This window comes from Trichosurus vulpecula, chromosome 1 (assembly GCF_011100635.1).
Source record: "Trichosurus vulpecula isolate mTriVul1 chromosome 1, mTriVul1.pri, whole genome shotgun sequence".
Taxonomy (NCBI): Eukaryota; Metazoa; Chordata; class Mammalia; order Diprotodontia; family Phalangeridae; genus Trichosurus; species Trichosurus vulpecula.
The window spans coordinates 386,337,524-386,361,590 of record NC_050573.1 but is presented as its reverse complement, the minus strand read 5'-3'; the positions used below and the strand labels follow the sequence as shown (position 1 = coordinate 386,361,590).

Sequence of the window (24,067 nt, the reverse complement as noted above, 5' to 3'; positions counted from 1 at the left end):
GGGATAATAATGACTTGAACCATCCTATCATTTCTACAAAATTGTACAGGTTTTTTACCCATATTCTGGAGTGTCACAACAATTTCTTTTTGATAATTAGAATCTATCACTCCAGCCAATACATGTATTCCTTGAGCCGCTAATCCTGGTTTAGGTAATATCCGTCCAAGATGATTCTTGGGGATTCTCATACATACTCCAGTAGGGGTTTTTCTTATCTCTTTCCTATTTAACCTAAAATTCTCTATACAATGTAAATCATATCCTGCTGAACCAGGTGTTCCTGGACTTGGTAGTGGGACATCTTCCCTCACAGTCCAAAATTCAATGTTTTGGATCTCACATGTTTGCTGTTCTCTGATCTGCAGATTTGGGGTCATCATTCTGGCTAGAGGTGTACTCCCCCCTAAGGGCCTATTATTCAAATTACGTAAGGCAATAGACAAATTATCCTTCCAATGTCGATATGAATTATTTGAGCTTAATTTTCTCAGCTGTTCTTTCAACAATCCATTCATTCTTTCAATTAGCCCAGATGCTTGTGGGTAATATGGAATATGATATATCCATTCTATATTATTCAACACACAATATCTTTTCACTTCTTTGCCCTTGAAATGTGACCCATTGTCACTTTGAATCTGCATTGGGGTTCCATAATATAAACTTACAATATCTAGAGTTTTACAGGTGTTTTTCTGAGTTGCGTCTTTATAAGGACAAGCCACTAGTACACCTGAATAGGTGTCAACACACGTACATACATATTTACATCCTTTATCCTGGGGTAGTGGGCCAATATAATCTATCTGCCAAATTTGGGCTGGAACTTTTCCCCTTGCTATTTCTCCAGTAACTATCCTAGGAAGAGTTCGTTCTTTTTCTAATTGGCATATACAACACTCCTCTGTTATTTGTTTTAACAACGCATGAGAAATACTGATACCTCGATCCTGTGCCCATCGATGGGTGGCCTGGACCCCTAAATGGCCAGCAGTCTGGTGGACCCATCTTGCTAAGGCTGGGTCATCAGTTGGAGTCGGAGTAGGGACAATACATTCAGTAGCAATCTTTGCTAGTCGATCCGCATGTGCATTGTACTCACGTTCTGGTGTGGTCAGGGTTGCATGAGCATCAACATGAAAAACTGACAGATCTGTAACCAAAGACATGTCCCATATATTTTCCCATAACTCTTTACCCCAAACTTGTTTGCCATGAATCTCCCAATTCTGATTCCTCCATATAGGCATCCACGTAGCTAATCCATTAGCTACCGCCCACGAGTCAGTAAACATATGACACTGTCCTCCTTTCTCTGCTCTGATGGCCTGATGCACTGCCATCAGTTCAGCATATTGGCTACTTCCACCTATCCCAGAACTTTCCAGAGTTCTCCTTGTACAGGGGTTATAGGCTACTGCTTTCCAATGTCTCTTCTGTCCTAAATATTTTGCTGTCCCATCAGTAAACCAAGCATGTTTCTTCTGTTCTTCATTTAGTCCGTCATATCCATTATTCCATTTCACTAAGGATGGTACCATCTGTTGCTTAGATTCAAGGGGCTTTTCATTGCTCTCAGTATCAATGTTCGCCACAGATTCATGTAGAGCAGAAACTCCATTTTTGCCTGCTCTGGACCTATTCTGAATATACCACTTCCATTTGATTATGCTTGCCTCTTGTGCATGTCCAATTCTGTGAGAAGCTGGGGTACTCATTACCCAAGTCATAATTGGAATTCCAGGCCTTAATACCACTTCATGACCCAGAGTTAGTTGCTCAGTTTCTACTAAAGCCCAATATGCAGCTAACAGCTGCTTCTCAAAAGGTGTATATTGCACTCCAGATGAGGGCAGTTTCCTTGACCAAAAGCCTAAAGGTACACTTCGGCTTTGTTGTTTTTGCCACAGACTCCAATTTGCATAGTCATCTTGTACAGTCACTTGTAACTCCACTGGCCCATTTTGCATAGGCCATAAGTCTAGAGCTAATTGGATAGCAGCCTTTGCTTCCTCAAAAGCTCTACTTTGTTCAAGTCCCCAGTCAAATTCATATTTCTTTCTGGTGACTTTATACAAGGGTTTTAAAATCTGGCCCAAATGTGGGATGTGGTGTCTCCAATAACCAAACAGCCCTATGAACTTTTGGGCCTCTTTCTTATTGGTAGGGGTGGGAAAATCCTGGATTTTTTATCGAGCTTGTGGGAGAATTTCTCGCAGTCCTCTATTCCACTGTATCCCCAAGAATTTTACAGTTTGAGCTGGCCCTTGAACCTTTGCGGGGTTGATTTCCCATCCTTTGCTTTTCATATGGTCAATTAATAATGCTAAACTCTCCTCCACCTCCTTTATATTCTTTCCCTGTATCATGATGTCATCTATGTAATGTGTAAGCTGTACACCAGGTAACTTTAATTCATCCAAATGTTCAGCTACAATCCTGTGGCAAATAGTTGGGCTATGAATATATCCTTGCGGCAGGCGTGTAAATGTATACTGTCGGCCTTGCCAAGTAAAAGCAAACTGATTCCATTGCTTGGGGTCTATTGGGATTGTAAAGAAGGCATTGGCCAAATCAATAACTGCATACCAAGTCCCTTCATGTTTTTGTATTCTCTCTATTAAAGTAACCGTGTCTGGAACAGCAGCATACAAGGGAGGAGTCACTTTGTTCAGCTGTCTATAATCTACTGTCATCCTCCATGTCCCATCTGACTTTCGGACTGGCCAGACAGGGTTGTTCCATTGAGTAGTTGTAGGGACTAACACTCCTGCCTCAACACATTCTCTTATAGTGTTGGCAATTTCATCTTGCCCACCTGGCACACGATATTGCCTCAAAGTAATTATTTTAGAAGGTTCGGGCAAAGTGATTGGATCCATCTTGATTTTCCCCACTAAGACTGCATTAATGCCTATTTTCCTCACAGCAAATTGGTATTTCCCTTCGGGTAAATTTAAGGTCATACCCTTCAATATGTCTATTCCAATGATGTATTCGGGAATAGGCACAATAACCACACTATATTCTTTCTTGGGCAACTGTCCAATTTTCATCATTAATTTAACTTGCCTGGCTGATATTTCAGTCCCTCCTAGTCCTGTAATGGTAATAGGAGTTCCATGGCTGAACTTGTCTGGATTTCCATAAATAAGGGTGGCCTCGGCCCCAGTATCTATTAATGCCTCAGTTACCGTACTTGACCCATTTTTCCAATATATGGTCAAGTTAATGTGAGGTCTGCAATCCAGCCTGTGTATTTCCTTAATTTGGACTGGGGCTCGGCCTGTTCCCTAGTATTCCCTTTCATGTGATTCACTTGGGTTTGAAGGTTCAACATCTGTAGCATTTGCAGGAGCAGTTCTTATTTCCCTATCTCTCCTGTTATCAAGGCCTTTATCTCTATACATTCTATATAATTCATTGGTTGGAATTCCATCTATCATTTCAAAACCTACCCCTGCTCTCAATAAAGCAGTAAACATTTCTTTCCTTGTTACTCTCCTTTGGCGCCAAGTTTGCTGGTTATTCACCCTTCTCTCTCGAGGAGATCTATCCCTTCCCCAGTCACCTAAGTCATGTAACTGTAAAATCTTATTTATCACTGTTGTAAGACGGCTCCCTACTTCTCCAAGTAATAAATTCAAAATTAGTTGTTTATAAGCAGGGGGAGCTGTCCTAATTATTAAATTCCTATGAGGCAGTCCCATTGGATCATTGTAATATTTGTCTGCAGTTCCTATCATAATGGCAGTCTTCATTACCTCCTCCTTTAGTCTCATGATACAATCTCTAAGTGAATACCAGGGTCTGTGCTCAGTGGGCCACATAGAATCAGTAGCATATCTCTTATTGCATCCCACAGCGGCTAATGCCAACAGAGTAGTCCTGCTATCACCATCTCCTTGCTGATGATGTTCCCTAAAAGCTTGTTGAACTAGAGGATCATGGCTGATACCTATGAATCTCATGCAGTCTGTCCTATCTACTGATATTCCACTGGCCCCTTGATCACTGAGTCTTACCATCCAAGATATCAATGGTTCTCCTATTCTTTGGCTGAATCTACTCAAAATATCTGTGACCTCTTGCGGTGAGAAATCTTCCTGAATTTCCCTTGTAACTGAATCTTCACCTCGGGTTTCTGTCTTCCTCCTTTGTATGGGTCGAGCCCTTGTCTGATCATTTAACCATCTCCTATTCTCTGTGTGAGGGACATCCTGAACCCCAGTAGTGTTTTGTGCCTCAGCCCCTAACATTGTCTCATTTTCCCCCCACTCACTTCCTCTGCCACCATGGCTAGGACGAAGCAGGCAGTCAGGCTCTTTCTGGGCTGGGTTGAAATGCACTCTGGGCTTTTTTGGTCTCCTGTTGCTCTTAGCCACATTAATAGAAAAGTTCTCATTTGAGTCAGTTTGGTCTCCTGCTATCTGAGATTCCCCTTCTTCCTGTGGGGTAGGAGTGCCCCCATGTCTTTCACTTAATCTCAATCTTTCGTATACTAGCCGGTAGGCTGATAACACTATCCAGCTTTGCCTAGATAGTGATGCCCCTGACTGAATCCCAACTTCTTGTAAACACTTTTCTAAATCCCTAGGATCTCCTCTCCGTAGCCTTGGTTCCCAGTTTTCACAGGGTCCAGCTTTTTTAGCCAATTCTTTTGCTAGGGAGGAATAAAATGGATCCTCCCATCCTGGGATATTCATCTCTTCCTCTGGAATTGTTCTGCTTCTAAATAGAGATCTTATACCTAGCGATCCCATCCTGGTCGCCAAATGTAATAGGAGGGCAGAGTTTATAATCTCAAAGAGGATCATAAACATGTCTGAAAGGTTCGGAACCGCTGGATATAAGAAACTCTCAAAGTAGAAGGCAGAAGAATCAAAACATATATTTAGGCTCCACAGTAACCAACCCATGAACCAGCAACCCCATTTTGATATATTGATCAAAAGCTTCCAGGCCCAATAAGTACGCCTTGAAAGAGTAACCAGGAGGCTACAGAGAAGCATGATTGCATAAAGCAAAATCATGCTTCCCCCTCTATGGTAAAAAGATTACCCACTGGCCTGAAGTCTTTGTTCAGCTTCCTCCCGTAGGTCAGCTCTGCTACTGGCAGCTCCTGCTTCAGCTGTGGCTATAGCTATAGCTGTGGCAGCCTCTGGCTCCAACGGGAGCTGCTTTTAACCATCCAGCTTCTGCGGGGGTGTAAGGTACGCCAGGGAAAGCACAGGTTCTTTCAATCTGCTTAAGCAAGGTGAAGGGGTTGACTGGGAAAGCACAGGTTCTTTCCATCAGCTTAAGCAAGGGAAGCAAGGTGAAGGGGCCGACAAGCTTACTCCAGTCCAACATACAAACAGCATTCAGTTCAGGGGAAAAAGCCAAACTAGTCAAGGCCACTTGTTGACTAAGTGCTAAGGAGCCCATTTTTGGTTGCCAATACACCTTTTCCCTTACTTTCTTGTAGGGCAAGATAGATTTCTATGCCCCATTGCCTATATATATTATTCCCCAGTTGCATACAAAAACAAGTTTTTTTTTGGAACATCTGCTTTTAAAACTTTGAGTTCCAAGTTCTCTCCCCTGTTCCCTCCCCACTCACCCTCCCTAAGAAGGCAAGCATTTCAACATAGGCCACACATGGATCATTATGCAAAACCCTTCCACAGTACTCATGTTGTGACAGACTAACTGTATGTTGCTCCCTGCTATACTGTCCCCCTTTACTCAATTTTCTCCCTCGACCCTGTCCATTTTCAAAAGTGTTTGCTTTTGATTACCTCCTCCCCCTATCTGCCCCCCCTTCTATAGTCCCCCCTTTTTTATCCCCTTCCTCCTTCTTTCCTATGGGGTAAGATACCCAATTGAGAGTGTATGTTTTTCCCTCCTCAAGTCAAATCCCATGAGAGCAAGATTCACTCATTCCCCCTCACCTGCCCCCTTTTCCCTTCCAATGAACTGCTTTTTCCTGCCACTTTTATGTGGGATGATTTACCCCATTCTATCTCTCCCTTTTTCCCTCTCTCAATATATTCCTTTCTCATCCCTTAATTTGATTTTAGTTTTTTAGATATCATCTCTTGATATTCCACTCACCCTGTGCCCTCTATTTACATATGTATGTATATTCCCTTCAGCTACACTAATACTGAGGTCTCATGAATTACACACACCATCTTTCCATGTAGGAAAGTAAACATAACAGTTGAATTTTAGAAAGTCCCTTATCATTTCTCTTTCTTGTTTACCTTTTCATGCTTCTCTTGATTCTTGTGTTTGACAGTCAAATTTTCTATTCAGCTCTGTTCTTTTCACTGAGAAAGTTTGAAAGTCCTCTATTTTATTGAAAATCCATATTTTGCCTTGAAGCATTATTCTCAGTTTTGCTGGGTAGGTGATTCTTGGTTTTAATTCTAGCTCCATTGACCTCTGGAATATCATATTCCAAGCCCTTCTATCCCTTAGGGTAGAAGCTGCTAGATCTTTTATTATCCTGATTGTGTTTCCACAGTCCTCAATTTGTTTCTTTCTCACTGCATGCAGTATTTTCTCCTTGTTCTGGGAGCTCTGGAATTTGGCAACAATATTCCTAGGAGATTTCTTTTTGGGATCTATTTGAGGAGGCATTCTGTGGATTCTCTCAATTTCTATTTTGCCCTGTGGCTCTAGACTATCAGGGCAGTTCTCCTTGATAATTTCTTGAAAAATGATATCTAGGCTCTTTTTTTGATCATGATTTTCAGGTAGTCCAATAATTTTAAAATTATCTCTCCTGGATCTATTTCCTGGTCAGTGGTTTTCCAATGAGATATTTCACATTGTCTTCCATTTTTCATTCCTTTGGTTCTGTTTTATAATATCTTGATTTCTCATAAAGTCACTAGCTTTCACTTGCTTCAATCTAATTCTTAAGGTAGCATTTTCTTCAGTGGTCTTTTGGACCTCATTTTCCATTTAGCTAATTCTGCCTTTCAAGGCATTCTTCTCCTCATTGGCTTTTTGGAGCTCTATTGACATTTGGGTTTGTCTGTTCTTTAAGGTGTTATTTTCTTCAGTATTTTTTTGGATCTCCTTTAGCAAGCTGTTGACTTGTTTTTCATGGTTTTCTCACATCATTCTCATTTTTCTTCCCAATTTTTCCTCTACTTCTCTTACTTGCTTTTCCAACTTCTTTTTGAGCTCTTCCATGGCCTGAGACCAATTCATATTTTTCTTGGAGGCTTTTGATGTAGGTTGTTTGACTTTGCTGACTTCTTCTAGCTGTATGTTTTGGTCTTCTTTGTCACCAAAAGAAAGATTCTAAAGTCTGATTCTGAATTTGGGTCCATTTTCGCTGCCTGTTCATGTTCCCAGCCAACTACTTGACTCTTAAGCTTTTTGTCAGGGCATGACTGCTTGTAGAGTAGAGAGTACTTTGTACCAAGCTTGAGGGGATGCATTGCTGTTTTCAGATCTACTTCTACACAGCAAGCTCTGCCACACCAGCACTCCTTCTCCCCCAAAAACTGCCAACCAGGATTGTGGCCCAGATCCAGGCAGGGCAAAAGAAACTTTGCACTCTCACTTTAATCCACTGTTTAATTCTTCCCACCTTGTGGGCCTGGGGCCAGAAGGAACTGCAGCTGTAGCTCTGGAAGCAGCCTTAGAACTGCACCACTTCCGCCGCCCCTGGAGTGGTGGCCAACTGCAAACTCCTTTCACTCTGTCCCAGCAGTCTTTCTCACTAACCTGCTCTGTCATCTTTGGCGTTTGTGGGTTGAGAAGTCTGGTAACTGCCACAGCTCAATGATTCAGATCCCTATGGCCTGTTCTGCCAAGCTTCCGGTCTTATTGGTCCTAGTGCAGCCCACGCTGGGCTCTGCTCTGCTCCATTCCCAACATAGTGCAATAGACCCTTCCCAGGGACCATCCAGGGTGTCCTGATCTGGAGCCCTTCTTCCCTCTGCTATTTCATGGGTTCTGCAGCTTTAGAATTTGTTCAGATCCATTTTTTATAGGTGTTTGGAGGGACCTGGGGGAGAGCTTAAGCAAGTTCCTGCTTTCCAGCTGCCATCTTGGCTCCAACCCCTCTACTTTATTTAAAACAGTATTGAGAGAAAGTACAAATGTAACTTGAATTGGAAAGTCACTAAATGTATCACAAGGGATTAAAAAAAAGATAACTAAAACCTTACTCTTTAAAAGAGTGTATCTTTAAAGTATATATATTTAAAATTTATCATTTGTGTATCAAGATTAATGTATCATTTATCATTCTTCAATACTTCTATAATCAATTTTATATTTAATATAGCAAATATGTATAGTTAAAAGATTGAAGAATGGGTAGGCCTCTGTAAAATTGACAGAGAGGGAAAGCCCCGTAAAGTGGTTGGCTGCAGCTGCGTTGTTGTTAAGGACTATGGCAAGGAATCTCAGGCCAAAGATGTCACTGAAGAATATTTTAAATGCAAGAAATGAATAAATAAAAGCCTTGGTCTGATTTGAAAAAAAAAAAAAAAGAATAGGCCTCTAGCAGGCAAAGAGAATAGAGGCCTGGTCATGGATTCCAGAACACCTGAGTTCAAATCAGACCTTGGAAACTAATTAGCTATATGATCTTTGGCAAATCACATAACTTCTGTCTGTCTCAGTTTCCTCAACTATAAAATGGGGATAATACAAGCCCAGTGTTGTTGTCCGGATTAAATTATATAACATTTTAAAAGTCTTATCTATATACCTGGCACCTACTAGGTGCCTGATGAGTTCTTCTTTCTTTCCATCCTTTTTATTGAACTCATCATGCTCCCCCATCCCCTGCAAAACCTGCTCTACCTTCTGATTTCTCAAATCTAGATAATGGTATCAACAGCCTTCCTGAAACGCATGCTTGAAAAATTCTGTGTTACATTACATTGCATGCCAACTTCATTACTTATTGCCTATATGATTTTGGGCAAGGTACTTAACCCTCTAGTTCTCAGTTTACTAAGCTATAAAACAAAGGAATTATACTTACATAAGCCCCCATCTAGCCCTAAATTGTATGTTCATAAGCTACTCAATTACTAAATCCCCTTGTTCCTACACTCAAGTTATCCTTGCATTAATGTTTTTGCTTTATTCCCTTTGCCACCATCTTAGATTAAGTCCTTATAACTTCAAATCTAGATTATTATAACAAATCTCTAACCTGAGTAATAGGACTTACTATCTGTACTATCTTTTCCTCACCAATCAAAGTGATCTACTGATGCTTACTCTTCCTAAAGAACAATTCTCATCATGGAACTGTGATATCTCAAAAATCTGCTTTGGTTCCTGATTATTGTTGTTCAGATGTTGTTCAGTCATGTCTGAATCTTCATAAACCCATTTTGCTGTTTTCTTAGCAAAGATACTGGAGTAGCTTGTCATTTTCTCTCCCAGCTCATTTTACAGATGAGGAAACTGAGGTAAACAAGATTAAGTGACTTGCCCAAGGTCACACAGCTAGTAAGTGTTTGAGGTCAGATTTGAACCCATTAACATTAGTCTTCCTGACACCAGGCCTGGCCTTCTATCCATTGTGGCACTAAACTGCCCTGCATGGATCCTCATTGTTTTCCAAATAAAGCCCCACATTTTACCTTGACATTTGCCTCTCCATTTTTGGACCCAACCTATCCTTGCATTCAAAGTACCTGCTACTTCATGAACCTTAGATTCTAGACTACTCATTTTATTTTAATGAATATAATCCAAATATTATTGTCCCCTTGTTTTTGTTGAAGCTGTTCTCAAAACCTAGAACTCCCTTCATTTTTGTCGGACCTCTAATTTCTACCCATCCCTCAAAATCCCCATCACACATAGTGGATAGAGAGCTGGAGCCCGAATGAGGAGGACCTGAGTTTTAATCTGGACTCAAGATAGTTACTAGTTAGCTGACCATGGTCAAGTCCCTCAACTTCTATCAACCTTTTGTAGAAGGGAATAATAATTTGGAAAATTTGCAAAATGGGAAAAAACCTTCCTCCCAAGCTTGCTGTGAGGATAAAATAAAATAATATTTGTAAACCACTTTGCTGACCTTAAAGTGCTATATAAATATAATTGTTATTGTTTCTGATGATGATCATGAAGATGATATATTGATGACAGTTAACACTGATATAAGAACTACTATGTGCTAGATATTGTGCTAAGAACTTTACATCTGTGTCCCACAATATACAGGGAAGTCTCTTGTGCAGAGTAGGCACTCAATAGACATCTTTGGAATGAATGAATACATGAAAAGTAAAATATGCAAACATATAAATCACTGTCTAATGGTACTTATGTTAAAACAATGGCAGAATCTCAAGAGGCATACGGAATTGAGGGGGTGTAACAACAATGCTGCTTGCAGCTACTGTGGAGGTATAAGGCCAATAACACCAGCACACAGGAGGGCTGCTAGCACAGGTTCTGTTTTTCTAAGGAAAGCAAATTTAAGGGGTTAACAATCTTACTTTCATTAAATATACATGTACCATTCACTTAGTTCAGGGGAAAAAGTCAGCACCCTGAACTTCAGAGAAAACACAAACAGAAATTACAAGCAGAAAATTATATAAACAGAGCAAATAACACAAATAAGCAGGCGGGTCTTCTGTCTGTCCATAGCAATATGTACATAATTACCAGAGACAGAAGCATCAACATCTGGGTTTTCAAAGCCAGGGAACTCCTTAATGGCTACCCAGAGTATCATCTGGTAAAATCACAGACATGCTCTTCCAATGAGTGAGCCCTAAAACAAAATGCTAATGTCTGAGTATATATACCTGTCTTCAGGATAAGAAGACTTCACAACCCAGTGACTCAAAGTCATGTGACTTAGGCTTTCTTGTGACTCAAGCAGGTCATTAAAGATTCTTGATTCAATCAAAGACTCAATCAAAAGCATTTGGTTGCCTTGATGCTGAGAAGCACTCGGAAAGAAAAAAAAAACAGGGAAAAGTCCCACTTTGCCTGCCATTACAGGAGGATATTTAACCCCAATGATAAAGGAATAGGAATCACCTCCTACAACATCCCTTAAAAGGATTTATTCATTCACTACTTAGGGACCTTCAGGGAAGAGGAAGCAACTGCCTGCTGAGATGTCCAGTACATTGGATATTAGAGCTCTAATTATAAGGATGATTTTCCTTATATGGGCCCAAAATCTGTCTTCATGTAATTTTTGCCTTTTGTTCCTGGTTCATTCCACTTAGTTCAAGTAAAAGAAATGCAATTCTGCTGTTATATGTGACTTGTATTGAAGCTAAAATATTTTTTTCCAAAGGTTCATTCCCCCAACCCCATAGCCAGCACTCCTGTAAGTTTTCTCCACTCTAAATCAAACATCTTCAGTTCCTTAAACAAAATTTTACGTCATGTTATCACCATCATAATAATCCTTCTCTATCCTTCCAAAACTGGGGAAGTCAGTGATGGGGTACAGTTTCTGGCAACCCCCTTGGAATCTCCTTGAATCAGCCCATTATGTTTGGCCTTTACCTGAGGCCATAAGTCTTCCATTATCACTAGGCCCAAATCTCTGTTACTTCTTCATTGCCTCTGGCTTCTTCCCACCCTTGATCCTATCAACATCCCATTCTCTTGGTTCCTGGAGTCTGACATCTAGTCAGCCCAGTCTCATCAAGATCCTCCTTAGACTCCTCCTCAAGATCCTCCCTAAATCCCTGCTCTAGTGACCCCAGACTACTTGAGCACCCCACAATCCCTCCCACAATCTTTCTGTATATAAGTTTCTTCTTGCCTCCATGAGGGCACTTAGCTTAGACTCAATTTGGCATGCTGTCGTTAAAGATACAAACGCTCAGATTCATTAAGAATCTACTCAATATGGCAGATCTTTAATAAACTTTGTTTTTCTTTGGCCGAGGCTTGAGTCAAGTTCATTCGGCAGGACTTGGTGTGTCGGTATTTTGGGGGCCCGAGAACCCCTAAGCCTCAAGAGTCAGAACTGACCACAAGTGTATAGATGGAGCCTCATAAGAGAACTAGACCCAAGGGCTATTGCTTCTCTATTTCCTGACAGTGCTTCTCAAATGCAGCCTAAGCCTCACTTAATTTTGTTGGCTGTCCATTATATCACTGACCTATACAGAGTTTGAAAATCACTACCATACCATCTCTTCAGTTTGCAAATGAAGAAATGTATTAAATGACTGGGCCAGAATCACAGAGCTAGTTATTAGAAGGTTGAGGCCCCAAATATTAGTTCCCTAACTCCAAATTCAGTGTTATTTTTTCTGTACCTTCCTGAGTCTCTTAAGAGCAGGGTGCATTTGATACCCATCTCTATATCCCTAGAACTGGTTTAAATGTCAAATAGTATAAACAAATATCATCCTCATCTTCATCATCATCCAGTTTTATTCTTAAATTTTTGGGATACAGTGCAGATACAAACAGTTCAGGAACAAGTCAGTAGCCTGTGATCATCCTTTCATATTTTCATATATGCATTGAAACAGGATACAAGGGGATAAAAAGATTTCATTTTGTTTCAGTAATTGAAAGAAAGTATTGAGAAGTAAGTCCATCTTCTGTAGGCTTATTGAAAACATCTTTGGAATAATTTTAGTAATAGGCAAGATGACAGAAATATGTGCCTCTACTACTACATGTATTTCTTCTACTAGATCTCAATATATTGAAAATATTTTTTCTATTCCATTTAATTTCATGATTCTAAATATCTGGTACTGTTACATGCATTAACAACTTTTTTTCTTAAATTTTATGTTAACATTATATATGGACAATTGTAGGTAATATAGCTATATCTGCCTGTTATTCTGTTATAGAACTATTATTCCAGTAGAACTTATTTGTTGAATTCTCAAGGACATTTTGGGCTTTATATTTGTAATATGATGAGGATGAGGATGAGGATGATGATGAGGATGATGATGGTGATTTTTCTCCTTCACTCATATTTGGTAAGCACCATTACATAGAACAAAGTATTGGTAAACTGAATCCTATTCATTTTACTCATTAAAATATGATCTTGAGTTTCTATAATGTTGTCACTATGCCATGTAGAGGGAAACTGGAATTACAAATGAGATATTCTGATTCCTTATTTCAGCAGTGCACTTCCTTCATATAATTCATAAGTTTTCTTATCTTTCAGATAGAAATAATAATACCTGCCCTACCTATATCAATGTGGAAATACTCAGGCAATTTCACAGTGTTAAACTCTCAGGACATTACTGGATACTTTTGTCTTCTTTTAACTTTGCTATATCAAGAATTTACTGCATTCTTTATGTGACAGTAAATGATGTTGAGGGTTAGATATAGGGCAAAATTTTAGAAGCATTAACCCCATAACATTTAACACTTGGTCTAACCTATCAGAGGTTGAATTTAGTAGTTTGTGGAAGGCCAAAAGAAAAATCAATAGATTCTGTCTGTATCATACTAAATTAACTGGAAAAACTGAAAAAAATCAGTCAGATCAGTTATTCAGTATCATCTAGCTATACACAAAAAGCATTATTCGGCTAAGCTCATTTTTAAACCATTCAATTCAGACAGATAACTTTGCATTTGTAAACATCCAATGCAGAATTTCAATTACAATTTGCTTTATAACCTGTTATATACTGACATATTTCCTCAAAAACTTCCTTTGCCACACCATGAAAATATCAATAAAAAGTAACCTCTTTCCTATGAGCAAAGATCATGCCATGTTTATTTTGTTTCTTAGCTGTTGCCATGAATCCAGACAGACAACAAGCCACTTTCTGGATGAGGAGACATTTCCATGGTCAGATTCAATGCATTTCTAATCAATTCAATTCACATGAAATACCTCAGAAATTCAAAGGATTAGGGCCATGGAAAGCTTGAAAAAAATGTCAAATGCCTTGTTCAGATCTTCCAATCCCAAATTTCCTATATTTTAGTCATATTATTTTATGTCATATCAGAGCATAAGGACCATTCTAACTTTTTGATTGTAGATAGATAGATAGATATAGATATAGATATAGATATAGATATAGATATAGATATAGATATAGATAGATAGACAGACAGATATAAACATCAGTACTCATACATATGACAAACAAGTCCAACCAATTCCCATCGGGAAAACAGGTTAATTAATACCACCATAACTTGATGTACAGTGACCCCGAGTAATTAGAGTGACCCAACCTAAGGGGGAAACAGAGAACTCTTGATTTTTGTTGTTGTTGGTCTCTAAGTCATGCTGTCTCTCCCATTGTGTCTTTATAATCAGAACTATTTAGTTCCGTTTAATGGTCCCAAATCGTGGGTTACACTGCTTATGATTCATATGACAGGAGATTTAAAAACTCATGCTGTCTATGTTGGTACACTGCCCAATTAAGTGGAATACTAATAGTAGGCAACCTGTTAAATTGCATCTTTGAATAGTATGTTAGACAAGGAGGCAGCTCTCTGGTTATCTTCACTGCTCTCATTCCCACTTCAGCCAAGTGCACTTTTGCAAATACTAAATGTCAGATTCTGAAGAGCTCTTCAGAAGTTCCTAGAAAATCATATGAAGAGTGCATGGAAAGTTCTCTGCATAAAATATGTTGACTGATTAAGGACAGATTTCACTTGCCACATTTATTTGATTAAAAAAATTAGGAAGTACAAGTGGGAAATAGTCTGTGATAAGACTTTAAAACCATGCTTCAAAAGGTTATTGTTGTACAATTTTCAAACATTGGGACAGTTTGTGGAGAGCAAATCTGGCTGCTACCTATTAGGAGTGACTTGTTTATTAACTGCTAATGCTTTAAATTGAGATTAAATTAGACCAAGAGTTTGTTTGTTTTTTTTTTTTATGAGGAAGATCTATGCCACCACCACCTATTCCTCTTTCATTCCAGTAGTTTGACAGTCTTTACCTCTGCACATATAACACTGATGAATGCTGTGTTGCTGAACAACGTAGTGAACATCTAAACTGCTGTGAACAGCCCTCTTGCCTCCAAATGATATAATCTAAGATGAGATTCTAACTCAGTGGCTGAATACTTTACCCTCCCTTTGCATAAAATACTATAGCCCAAGCCTCTTTATTTTAGTATCTTGCAGGAATGCAATCTTTCTTCATTTCCCCCTTTGGAAAGAGAGGCCTATAAAAAACTGAATCTCGATTGCAGTAAGCATGAAGCCATATCAACCCCACATCAGGACATTCTTATGTGATATAAGATCCTGATTTGCTTTTTGATGCTGTCATTAAACAGCTGCCAAAATTCATTCAGTTTGGCAGAGATAGTCAGGCATCATGGATAACTGATCTGAGAGATCTAAGACACCAGGAAGCTGGATGAAGGGGGAGTGAAGGGATGTGATTGCAGTATTCCTCACCTCCTTCGGGGCATTTCTGGGTAACCCCTGTGCATATCACTTGGACAGGTCATCATTAATACAGACTTTCAGTCCTTACTACACTTTCTGCTCATCAGTCAGGAGGAATACACCCATCACTCAGAGAGATCAGTTGGACTGGAGTCTTGCCGTTCCTTCCCACTCATCCCTAAACTTGCCCTTTAAACATCTGTTGTGTCCTTACTATTTTTTACTATTATTAATCGAAGTTAGTATAATGTAAGGAGGCTATAGAATTGGGTGGGTAGCATTTGTGTACAGAAGAAATTACACTAAAAAAAACACCAGAAAAGAAAAAAAAAGTGGAAATGGGGTCACATGTTGGCTTAGATAAGTGTCAGGGTGACGGATCACACACAATTCCATTCTCTTTTTCCTTCTAGTGCCAGAAAGTAGCTTATTTGACTACTCTAGGTAGCTTGGAGGCATAGGATATAGAACACTAGGCTTGAAGTCAAAAAGATCTGATTTGAAATCTGTTTCAGGGAGGTCACTTAACATCTCTCTCTCACTCTCTGTTTCTTCACATATAAAACGATCATAATACTGTCACCTAGCTCACATCTCTGCTATGTAGAATTGTAGGTAAAAAGGATAACATACGCAAAGCAGTTGACAAATGTCCAGGTATTATATAAATGACATTATGGTGATGATTTGTTTAAATATGTCGTTGTTCGTGTTATTGTTGCTCCTGTTTTTAGTATTAGCTAATAGCTCTCCACTGATTGTGTTCAGAGTGAGTGAACTATGTTTAGGCTACCTTTTTCAGAGGGTCTGAATGTGGGAATGGGTGAAATAAAAAGCAGAAACATACTGCCAAAGCAATATTTGGTAGTTAGAAGCCTGGATCTGGCCTGAGTTCTGAAGTTAAGATTTTAATTCCCAACTGTCCTCTAGGAGATGTCACTGGGTAAGCTGTTGGAGATAAGCCTAATTTAAAGCAACCACATGTAATGTTATTATCCTGTTGCAAATGGGCTAGCTTGCATAATGAGAGCTAGAATATAAGGTTAGCTGAAGATAGCCACTTATATTCCTGAACTCAATTCATTCCTTTTATTCCTGTGTTGGCCCAGTTAGTGCCTCTTTGTGTACCAGACGAAAATTAAAGTCTAACTTCAGGTGAATACAACTTCATTATAGAAACACAGGCCAAAGTCTGATTCATCTTCTTGTTGGCTTGACACTGCAGTGCCCAATAGAGATAATTATGAGCTGCCCTCTAACAAGAAAAGGTGTGACAGAAATAGCAGCAGATTGCAGATTCCAGGAATTTTAATGTGTTGTTGGCTGTGTCTATGTTACTGCAAAGCTTCCATATACGAAGAAAAAAAAAGAAATAAATCATCCTGTCATCCAGATCTTTAGTCAAAATATTGGCCATCATTAAAGTATTTGGAAGGATCCTTCAGACTGGTGGAAATCTCGACCATTTATCTGTGCATTGAGATTTCTGTAAATACTGTCATTTCCACCACTATCATTAAAACAAGACTCAATGCCCTTAGGCCAAAAACTAAGTCCATCTGCAAAAACAAATCATTTAAAAAGCTGGACTACAAAACAAAATACATGCCTTTAAACCTTTCTTCCCTGTCAGATTCTATTTGAGAAGAAACATAATGAACATGATAGGCAAAACATGTATTTCTTTATTTTCCCCCATATTGTAAAAACTACCAGCTGTTCCAAGAGATTTCTTCTTGGACCTCCAAAACCATAGAAAGAAGCCAGTCACCTACCTGCTACTGAAACTTTAGCTGTTCGACTGATGATTGCCCCATAATCTCCTAGTGATGCCTCACACTGGTATAGACCCTCATCTGGTTTATGGTGCCTGGAGTGGACTATATTTTGTATTAACAGGGAACCATTTGGCAGTTGCTGTTTCCGTTCGTCCATTGCTAGGGCTAAGTGGACACCATCCTTCTTCCATTTGATAACTGGATCTCCTTTGTCAGATTCTGCTGAGCAGTTCAGAAGCACATTACCTCCCCTCATGGTGACAGCATCGGAAGGCTCTGATAGGAACCGGAGGGATGTAAAACTCTTAGTCTGGGAACCTAGAATGGGAAGAAGAGGGAAATAACTTTACTAAACCTAATACTGTTAATACTAAATAGCTATATCTATATTTGGTTTTGTTGGATCTCTATAATGTATCTCATTTGGTACCATGGCTAATCGTCAATATGTCCCCAAATAATGTAAATATTTTTTAAAAAAAATGTTCTTACAATTAAGTAGAAAATGATTCATGTTAATGAATCAAATAAAATGTTTGAAAAAGATAAAAAGAAAACAGAAAGCCAAGAATTCAAACAAGCATATGCCAACATCTTGCATCCTATACCAAGATGAACTCAAAATGAGTAAATGATTTAGATATAAAGGTTAACACTATAAGCACACTGGGAGAGCAAGTAGTAGTTTATCTGTCACATTTATGAAGAATGGAAGAATTTATGACCAAATAAGAGACAGAGAACATTATGAAATGCAAAATGGATAATTTTGATTACAGTAAATTGAAAAGATTTTGTACAAACAAAGCCAACGCAATCAAAATTAGAAGGGAAGCAGAAGATTGGGAAAAAATTACAACCAGTGTCTCTGATGAACTGAGTCAAATTTATAAGAATACAAGAAACTCCCCAATTGATAAATGGTCAAAGGATATGAACAGGTAGTTTTCAGATGAAGAAGTTAAAGCTATTTATAGTCATATGAAAAATTCTCTAAATTACTATTGATTTTAGAGAAATGCAAATCAAAACAACTGAGGTATCACATCACACCTATCAGATTGGCTGACATGAAAAAAAAATAGAAAAATGATAAATGTTGGAAAAGATGTGGGAAAATTGGAATACTACTGAATTGTTGGTGGAATTGTGAACTGATCCCACAATTCTGGAGAGCAATCTGGAACTACGCCCAAAGGGCAACCAAACTGAATATCCTTTGATCCAGCAATACCACTTCTAGTATCCCAAAGAGATAATAAAAATGGGAAAAGGACTCATATGTACAAAAATAATTATAGCAGCTCTTTTTGTTTGGCCAAGAATTGGAAATTGAGGGGATGCCCATCAACTGGAAAATGGCTGAACAAGCTATGGTACATGAATGCAATGGAGTACTACTGTTTCATAAGAAATGATGAGCAGACAGACTTCAGAAAAACCTAAAAAGACTTACATGAACTTATGCTGAGTGGAGAGAGCAGAACCAGAAGAAAATTTTATACAGTAACAGCAACATTGTGCGATGACTAACTTTGATAGACATCTCTGCTTAGCAAAGTAAGGATGTGAAACAACTCCAAATGACTCATGATGGAAAATGCTATCCACATAAAGAAAAAGTAATCAAAGCATACTATTTGCGCTCTCTCTCTCTCTCTCTCTCTCTCTCTCTCTCTCTCTCTCTCTCTTCTTTCTTATGGTTTCTCCCATTGGTTCTAGTTCTTCTTTACAACATCACTAATGTGAAAATGTTTATTTTGAATCTAAACATAGAGCCTGTATCAAATTGCATGATGTCTTGGGGTAGAAGGAGGGGAGGGATGGGGAGAATATTTGGAACTCAAAATCTTTTGGAAGTGAATGATGAAAACTAAAAAAATAATTAAAATTAAAAATATAACCATAGGCATATCTACACTCCTAAGTTATCTAATAAATGAAAAAATTGATCAAGAAAATGATATTATATGTTTAACAGTTCTATAGATCTTTATAGTTTACATTTTTTCCCCACAAAATCTCTTTGAGTATTTCAGGAATTATTCTTGTTCTCATTTTACAGAAGAGGAAACTGAAGTTCAGAGAGGTTAAGTGATATACCTAAATTTGAGGGATTTGCCATTTAATGACTTTATATCCTTATTGCATTTGCAACTCTGGATAAGCCTATTAGGCCTCACTTTTTATAATGTGTCAGTGTTAGTAGAATACAAACTCCATGAAGTCAGGGACTATTTTCCTAAGCAATTGACCTAGATCTTTGTTGTTAATATGTGTTTCATTGAAATTCATCTAAGTTATTATTTTTCAGTTCCCCTTCAGATTGGAAAGAAAAAAAAACATAACACATCATGGTTAATTCATTTTGGGATCCATTTTGAGTTCATGGTGTTCCCTAACAAGCCATCCTCTTCTCATCGCGTATATTTTTAGTCTATTATTTTTGTCCCTTCTGTTGACAACTGTACTTTTGCCCTCTAAACCTTATGACATATTATGGACTACTACTTTTATAGCTAGACCACATGTCATGTTTTCCCATCCAGCAAAGTACCTGAAACCTGATAAAATCTGAGATTAGCTACAAACCTAGAAAGCTTCATTTTAATTCCCCTCCATGAAACCAGTGATAAAGCTATTAAATAATACCAGACCAGCAGTACTTACTATTGTGAATACTAGTACTCTACAACTGGAATTGGCAAGTATTATTTGGGCTTGTTCCATCTAATTAGAGGATAATCTCCACCACAGTTTCCCTGTAGAAAGAGCACCTGACTTTATTACTAGCCCTGATAATGTGTCTTTGAGTAAGTCATTTAAGATCACCTGGGCCTTACTTTCCTCTATGTCACATGAAGACATTTGATAACTAGATGACTCTAAGCTCCCTTCAAACTCTCAGCATCTATGATTACTAGCTTGTGGATAAAACTGGTACATGGAGTATACTCAAAAGCTCTAATGAAATCCAGGTAGATTATCTATTGCTTGTTCCTGTCTATGTGGTCTCCTACTTTATCAGAGAAGGGAAACCAACGTAAAAGACATTAAGGTCAGACTGTGCCCATTGTAAAAATGCAGAAAAGGCCAAGTTCTGAATTCCTCCAATATTAGGGTAATTCACAGGACAAGTGTCCACAACTTCCTTGAAAGTAGTATTAGTAAGATAGAAACTTCTCACATAAGATTATATGTCTTTGTTAAAGAAGCATTTATTGCTTTCTTTCTTTTCCCTGGGACACATTTTTTAGACCACAACTCTGGGTTGGACACCTTATTTATGTGACAGAATGCACAATACATTTCCACACAGCTGTTTATGACAGCATGTTAATGAGTCTATGTGCCTATTATCACAAGTAAATAATCCACTTAATCTGAAAAAGGGAGGTTATGACAGTTTGCAGAGCTGCAAGTGTGGAACTTAGGGAAGTTAAATAAAGATTAACATTCCTTTAATACAGTTCATTTACAATTGGAGCTATTTGTTCTTCTTTTAACAGCCACATTTAGATTATATAGCTTCAAGGAAATGGTACCTCATTGCCTAAGTAACCTCTATCAGCTCTGAAATGGGAAAGGAAGAAAGAACTCCCACAATAAATTATGTTTATTCTGTGACAGACTACAGGAAAAATGAACTTAAGCAGGACAAACCCTAAGTAAATATGATGGAAAAGAAAAAACTCATCTCTTGTGCCATTTCCTTGACACTAGTCCCCAAGCATACAATGCCCTCATGTTGCTTAGGATATCTAAGGTGGTATTCCACCAAGCAAAGCAGCAACTAGTAATTCTTGTGTGTGAGAACAATTTCACTGGGAACTGAGTACAGAGAATAAAAGAGGAATGGTGTGCCCTCTAGAAAGTCCAAGTGCCAATAGGAAGCAATGGAAGATGAAGAAAGGGAAAAAAATGGTAACATAAAATGTTACCACTGTTGCATTTTTGCTAAGGCCTCACTGGATCCAAATATCCACAGTCACTTAACCTCTTTGACCCCTAGCTTTCTCATTTCTAAAATGAGTGAACTGGTCTATATGAAGTCTAAAATCCTTTTCTTTTTTAAATCAATTATCCGTATGACTACCACAAAAGAGTTGTCATTTAGTTGTAAAATGAAGGGATTAGAAGAAATGATATCTGAAATTCCTTTGAGGTTTAGATCATATGACTAATAAATGGTAGCATGGCAAGTATACAACAGGAATTTTGGAGAGGTGCGAGAAGTTAGGTCTTTCAGCAAAATCTTTAAGATAATTCATATATAAGAGATTACCTTATTCAGCAAAGGATAGAATAACTTTCAGAATTTGTACCTTGAAAAATGGATTTGAAAGTGTCACCATGGCAAGTTGTCCTTTTGAGTTAAATATCAGAGTTTATGTACTGATTATAGATAAATAATTCTACTTCAACTGCCAAATTATTTTTCCCATCATTTTTGTTTTAAAGCACATAAATCCCTTTTATCAGATTTTTCAACACTGGACAGCTATCAAGTTTTTAGACTTAAAGTCAGAAGAGCTCTGGTAAAAGAATATATTCAGTACTTTGGAAAGGACATATTTTATCTTCCCTAACTCAAGTGCAAATTATGGAGCATTAAGCCTCGATTTAATGAAAAATAGCGTCTCTGGGAGGCGAAACTTCAGTAGTTTTCTCATAGGTTGGAAAACTGCAAAATTAGGAACATAGAACTTGCCACTTACTTTATCTTCCTACGATATAAAGACTTCATTTAAAAGATATTGGATACAAGATTATTTTTAAAATTTCCTCTATGGCCTGCAGAAACCACTATTTCAGAACATGGCCTGTGGGTGCCAATTCAGATTGAGATTGAAATAGTGAGCATAAAGAATGTTTGGGACTTTCCACTAATATATTATCATTATTATTTCATTAATTATTTTTGCACTGTTATGTTTAAGCAAAAAGGAAATTGTTTTTCTTCTTGACTAGATTGCCTAATGAGGAAAGAGGAAGTATATTAAACTTTCAGGTGAATCTGGAGGAGATATTTATCTTTGTTTTGAGTTTTCTCTGTATAAATAAGCTTCTATGATAATACCTCAAAGCATTGGTTTCTTCAAATTTATGTTAATAAAGCACCTAGAGATAGAGGAAAATATCTTTTTGTGTTCCAGTAATTCACTTGAAGATCAAAAGAAAAAGAAAAATGTTCCTACCATTCAGAGTCCCCTGGTGTTTGCCCACCTTATCTATTTCTTGCTCATTTCAAAGTATACTTTGTGACAGAGACAAGTATTAAGATGGGTTTTATAAAGTACAACTTCTTATCTAAGATTTCAAGCTAAGTTAAAAGAATTAACAACAATTCCATGTGGAGCTAAGAATCCATGCCCAAGCCCCAAAATTTAAATCTTCTGGTTTATAAAATCAGAGTAACAAATGAAAGATTAAAAGAAAAAAAGCTCAGAAATGACAAAAGAAGAAATAGAATGGGGCCTGAACAATGCTATATAAATACCTCAAGATCTTACTAAGCATAATTCTATATTTTTAAAGGAACAAATTCAAAATATCACTGTGGAATGGACAGTTGGAGATAATAATGACAATCCTTTCCCTTCTCTTCTCTCCCAACCACACCATCCCCAAACCACTGCACACACAGGAAAGCTCCGCCATGGTAACAATTTCTCTTCAAGTGAAGATCAGAAGAGCCTTTCATATATATTTAAGACACTCAGAAGAATTTTGTGAATGATGGATCTTGGTCCACACATACCTCAGCAAAGGTTTTAGTGATGGTGATTGAAATTTAACCGTGAAACGAAGGAAGGAAGGAAGAAAGAAAGGAAAGAAGGAAGGAAGAAAGGAAGACACATCTTATAATACCTTTGGACTACTTAATGTAGTTGTGGATAAAGATATTCATGTCATGTACAGTTAAAAAGGGCATTAGACAATGTTGGTGGAGTTGTGAACTGATCCAACCATTCTGGAGAGCAATTTGGAACTATGACCAAAGGGCTATTAAATGTTCATAGCCTTTGACCCAGCAATACCACTTCTAGGGCTGTATCTCAAACAGATCACACATGTAGGAAAAAGACCCATATGTAAAAAAATATTTATAGCAGCTCTTTTTGTGGTAGCAAAGAATTGGAAATCAAGGGTATGTCCATCAATTGGGGAATGGCTAAACAAGTTGTGGTATATGAATATAATGGAATACTATTGTATTATAAGAAATGAGGAGCAGACAGACCTCATAATAACCTGGAAAAACTTATATGAACTGATGCTGAGTAAGGGGAGCAGAACCAGGAGAACATTATACACAATTACAAACACATGGTATCTGTGATGACTATCTTTGATAGACTTGGCTTTTCTCAGCAATGTAAGGTTCTAAGACAACTCCAAAAGACTCATGATGGAAAAAGCAATCCACATCCAGAGAAAGAATTATGGAATATGAATGCAGATTGATGCAAACTACTTGCTCTCCTTTTTTTGTTCTTTTGCATATTACTTCTTGATAATCACAAAGGACCTGCAAATGCTGGGATAGCTATCAGAAAGAAATGCCTACTTAGGCATGTGGCCAGGCTTTTCTTGACACAACCTTGTTATGTCTCTACCTAGTTCTAGATCTCACTGGAAATTTCACTTAAGCTTATTCAAGTTTCAGTTTAACTGTGGTAGATGATAAATGGATACATAGATAGGTAAAACTAACAGATATATTTTTCTAAGTTTAAAAACCTTTCCTCACAAGAACTTTGTGAGGCCCATATGACAAGTATTACAAAATTCATTTTACAGATGAGTGTAACTCAGAGAAGAAATTTAAGTTGCCTAAATTCAGAAATGAGTTTAAGCCTTTAAAATAGGTTAATAACTCCAAAATCCAATGTTGTTTC

General features: G+C 38.0%; 1 protein-coding gene and 1 long non-coding RNA gene across 2 annotated transcripts in view; one reads left to right on the top strand and one right to left on the bottom strand.

The window, feature by feature from the left end:
* DCC (DCC netrin 1 receptor) overlaps positions 1-24,067 on the bottom strand; it is a 1,016,863-nt gene that overhangs the window by 955,170 nt on the left and 37,626 nt on the right. Inside the window, exon 3 of the mRNA XM_036763165.1 lies at positions 17,163-17,483. Coding sequence (XP_036619060.1) covers positions 17,163-17,483 — 321 coding nt within the window. The remainder of the gene's footprint in view (positions 1-17,162; positions 17,484-24,067) is intronic.
* Positions 1,702-8,427, top strand: LOC118853180. Its single transcript, XR_005010668.1, has 3 exons — positions 1,702-1,713; positions 6,797-6,798; positions 8,324-8,427. It is a non-coding gene; the product is annotated as an uncharacterized LOC118853180 (long non-coding RNA).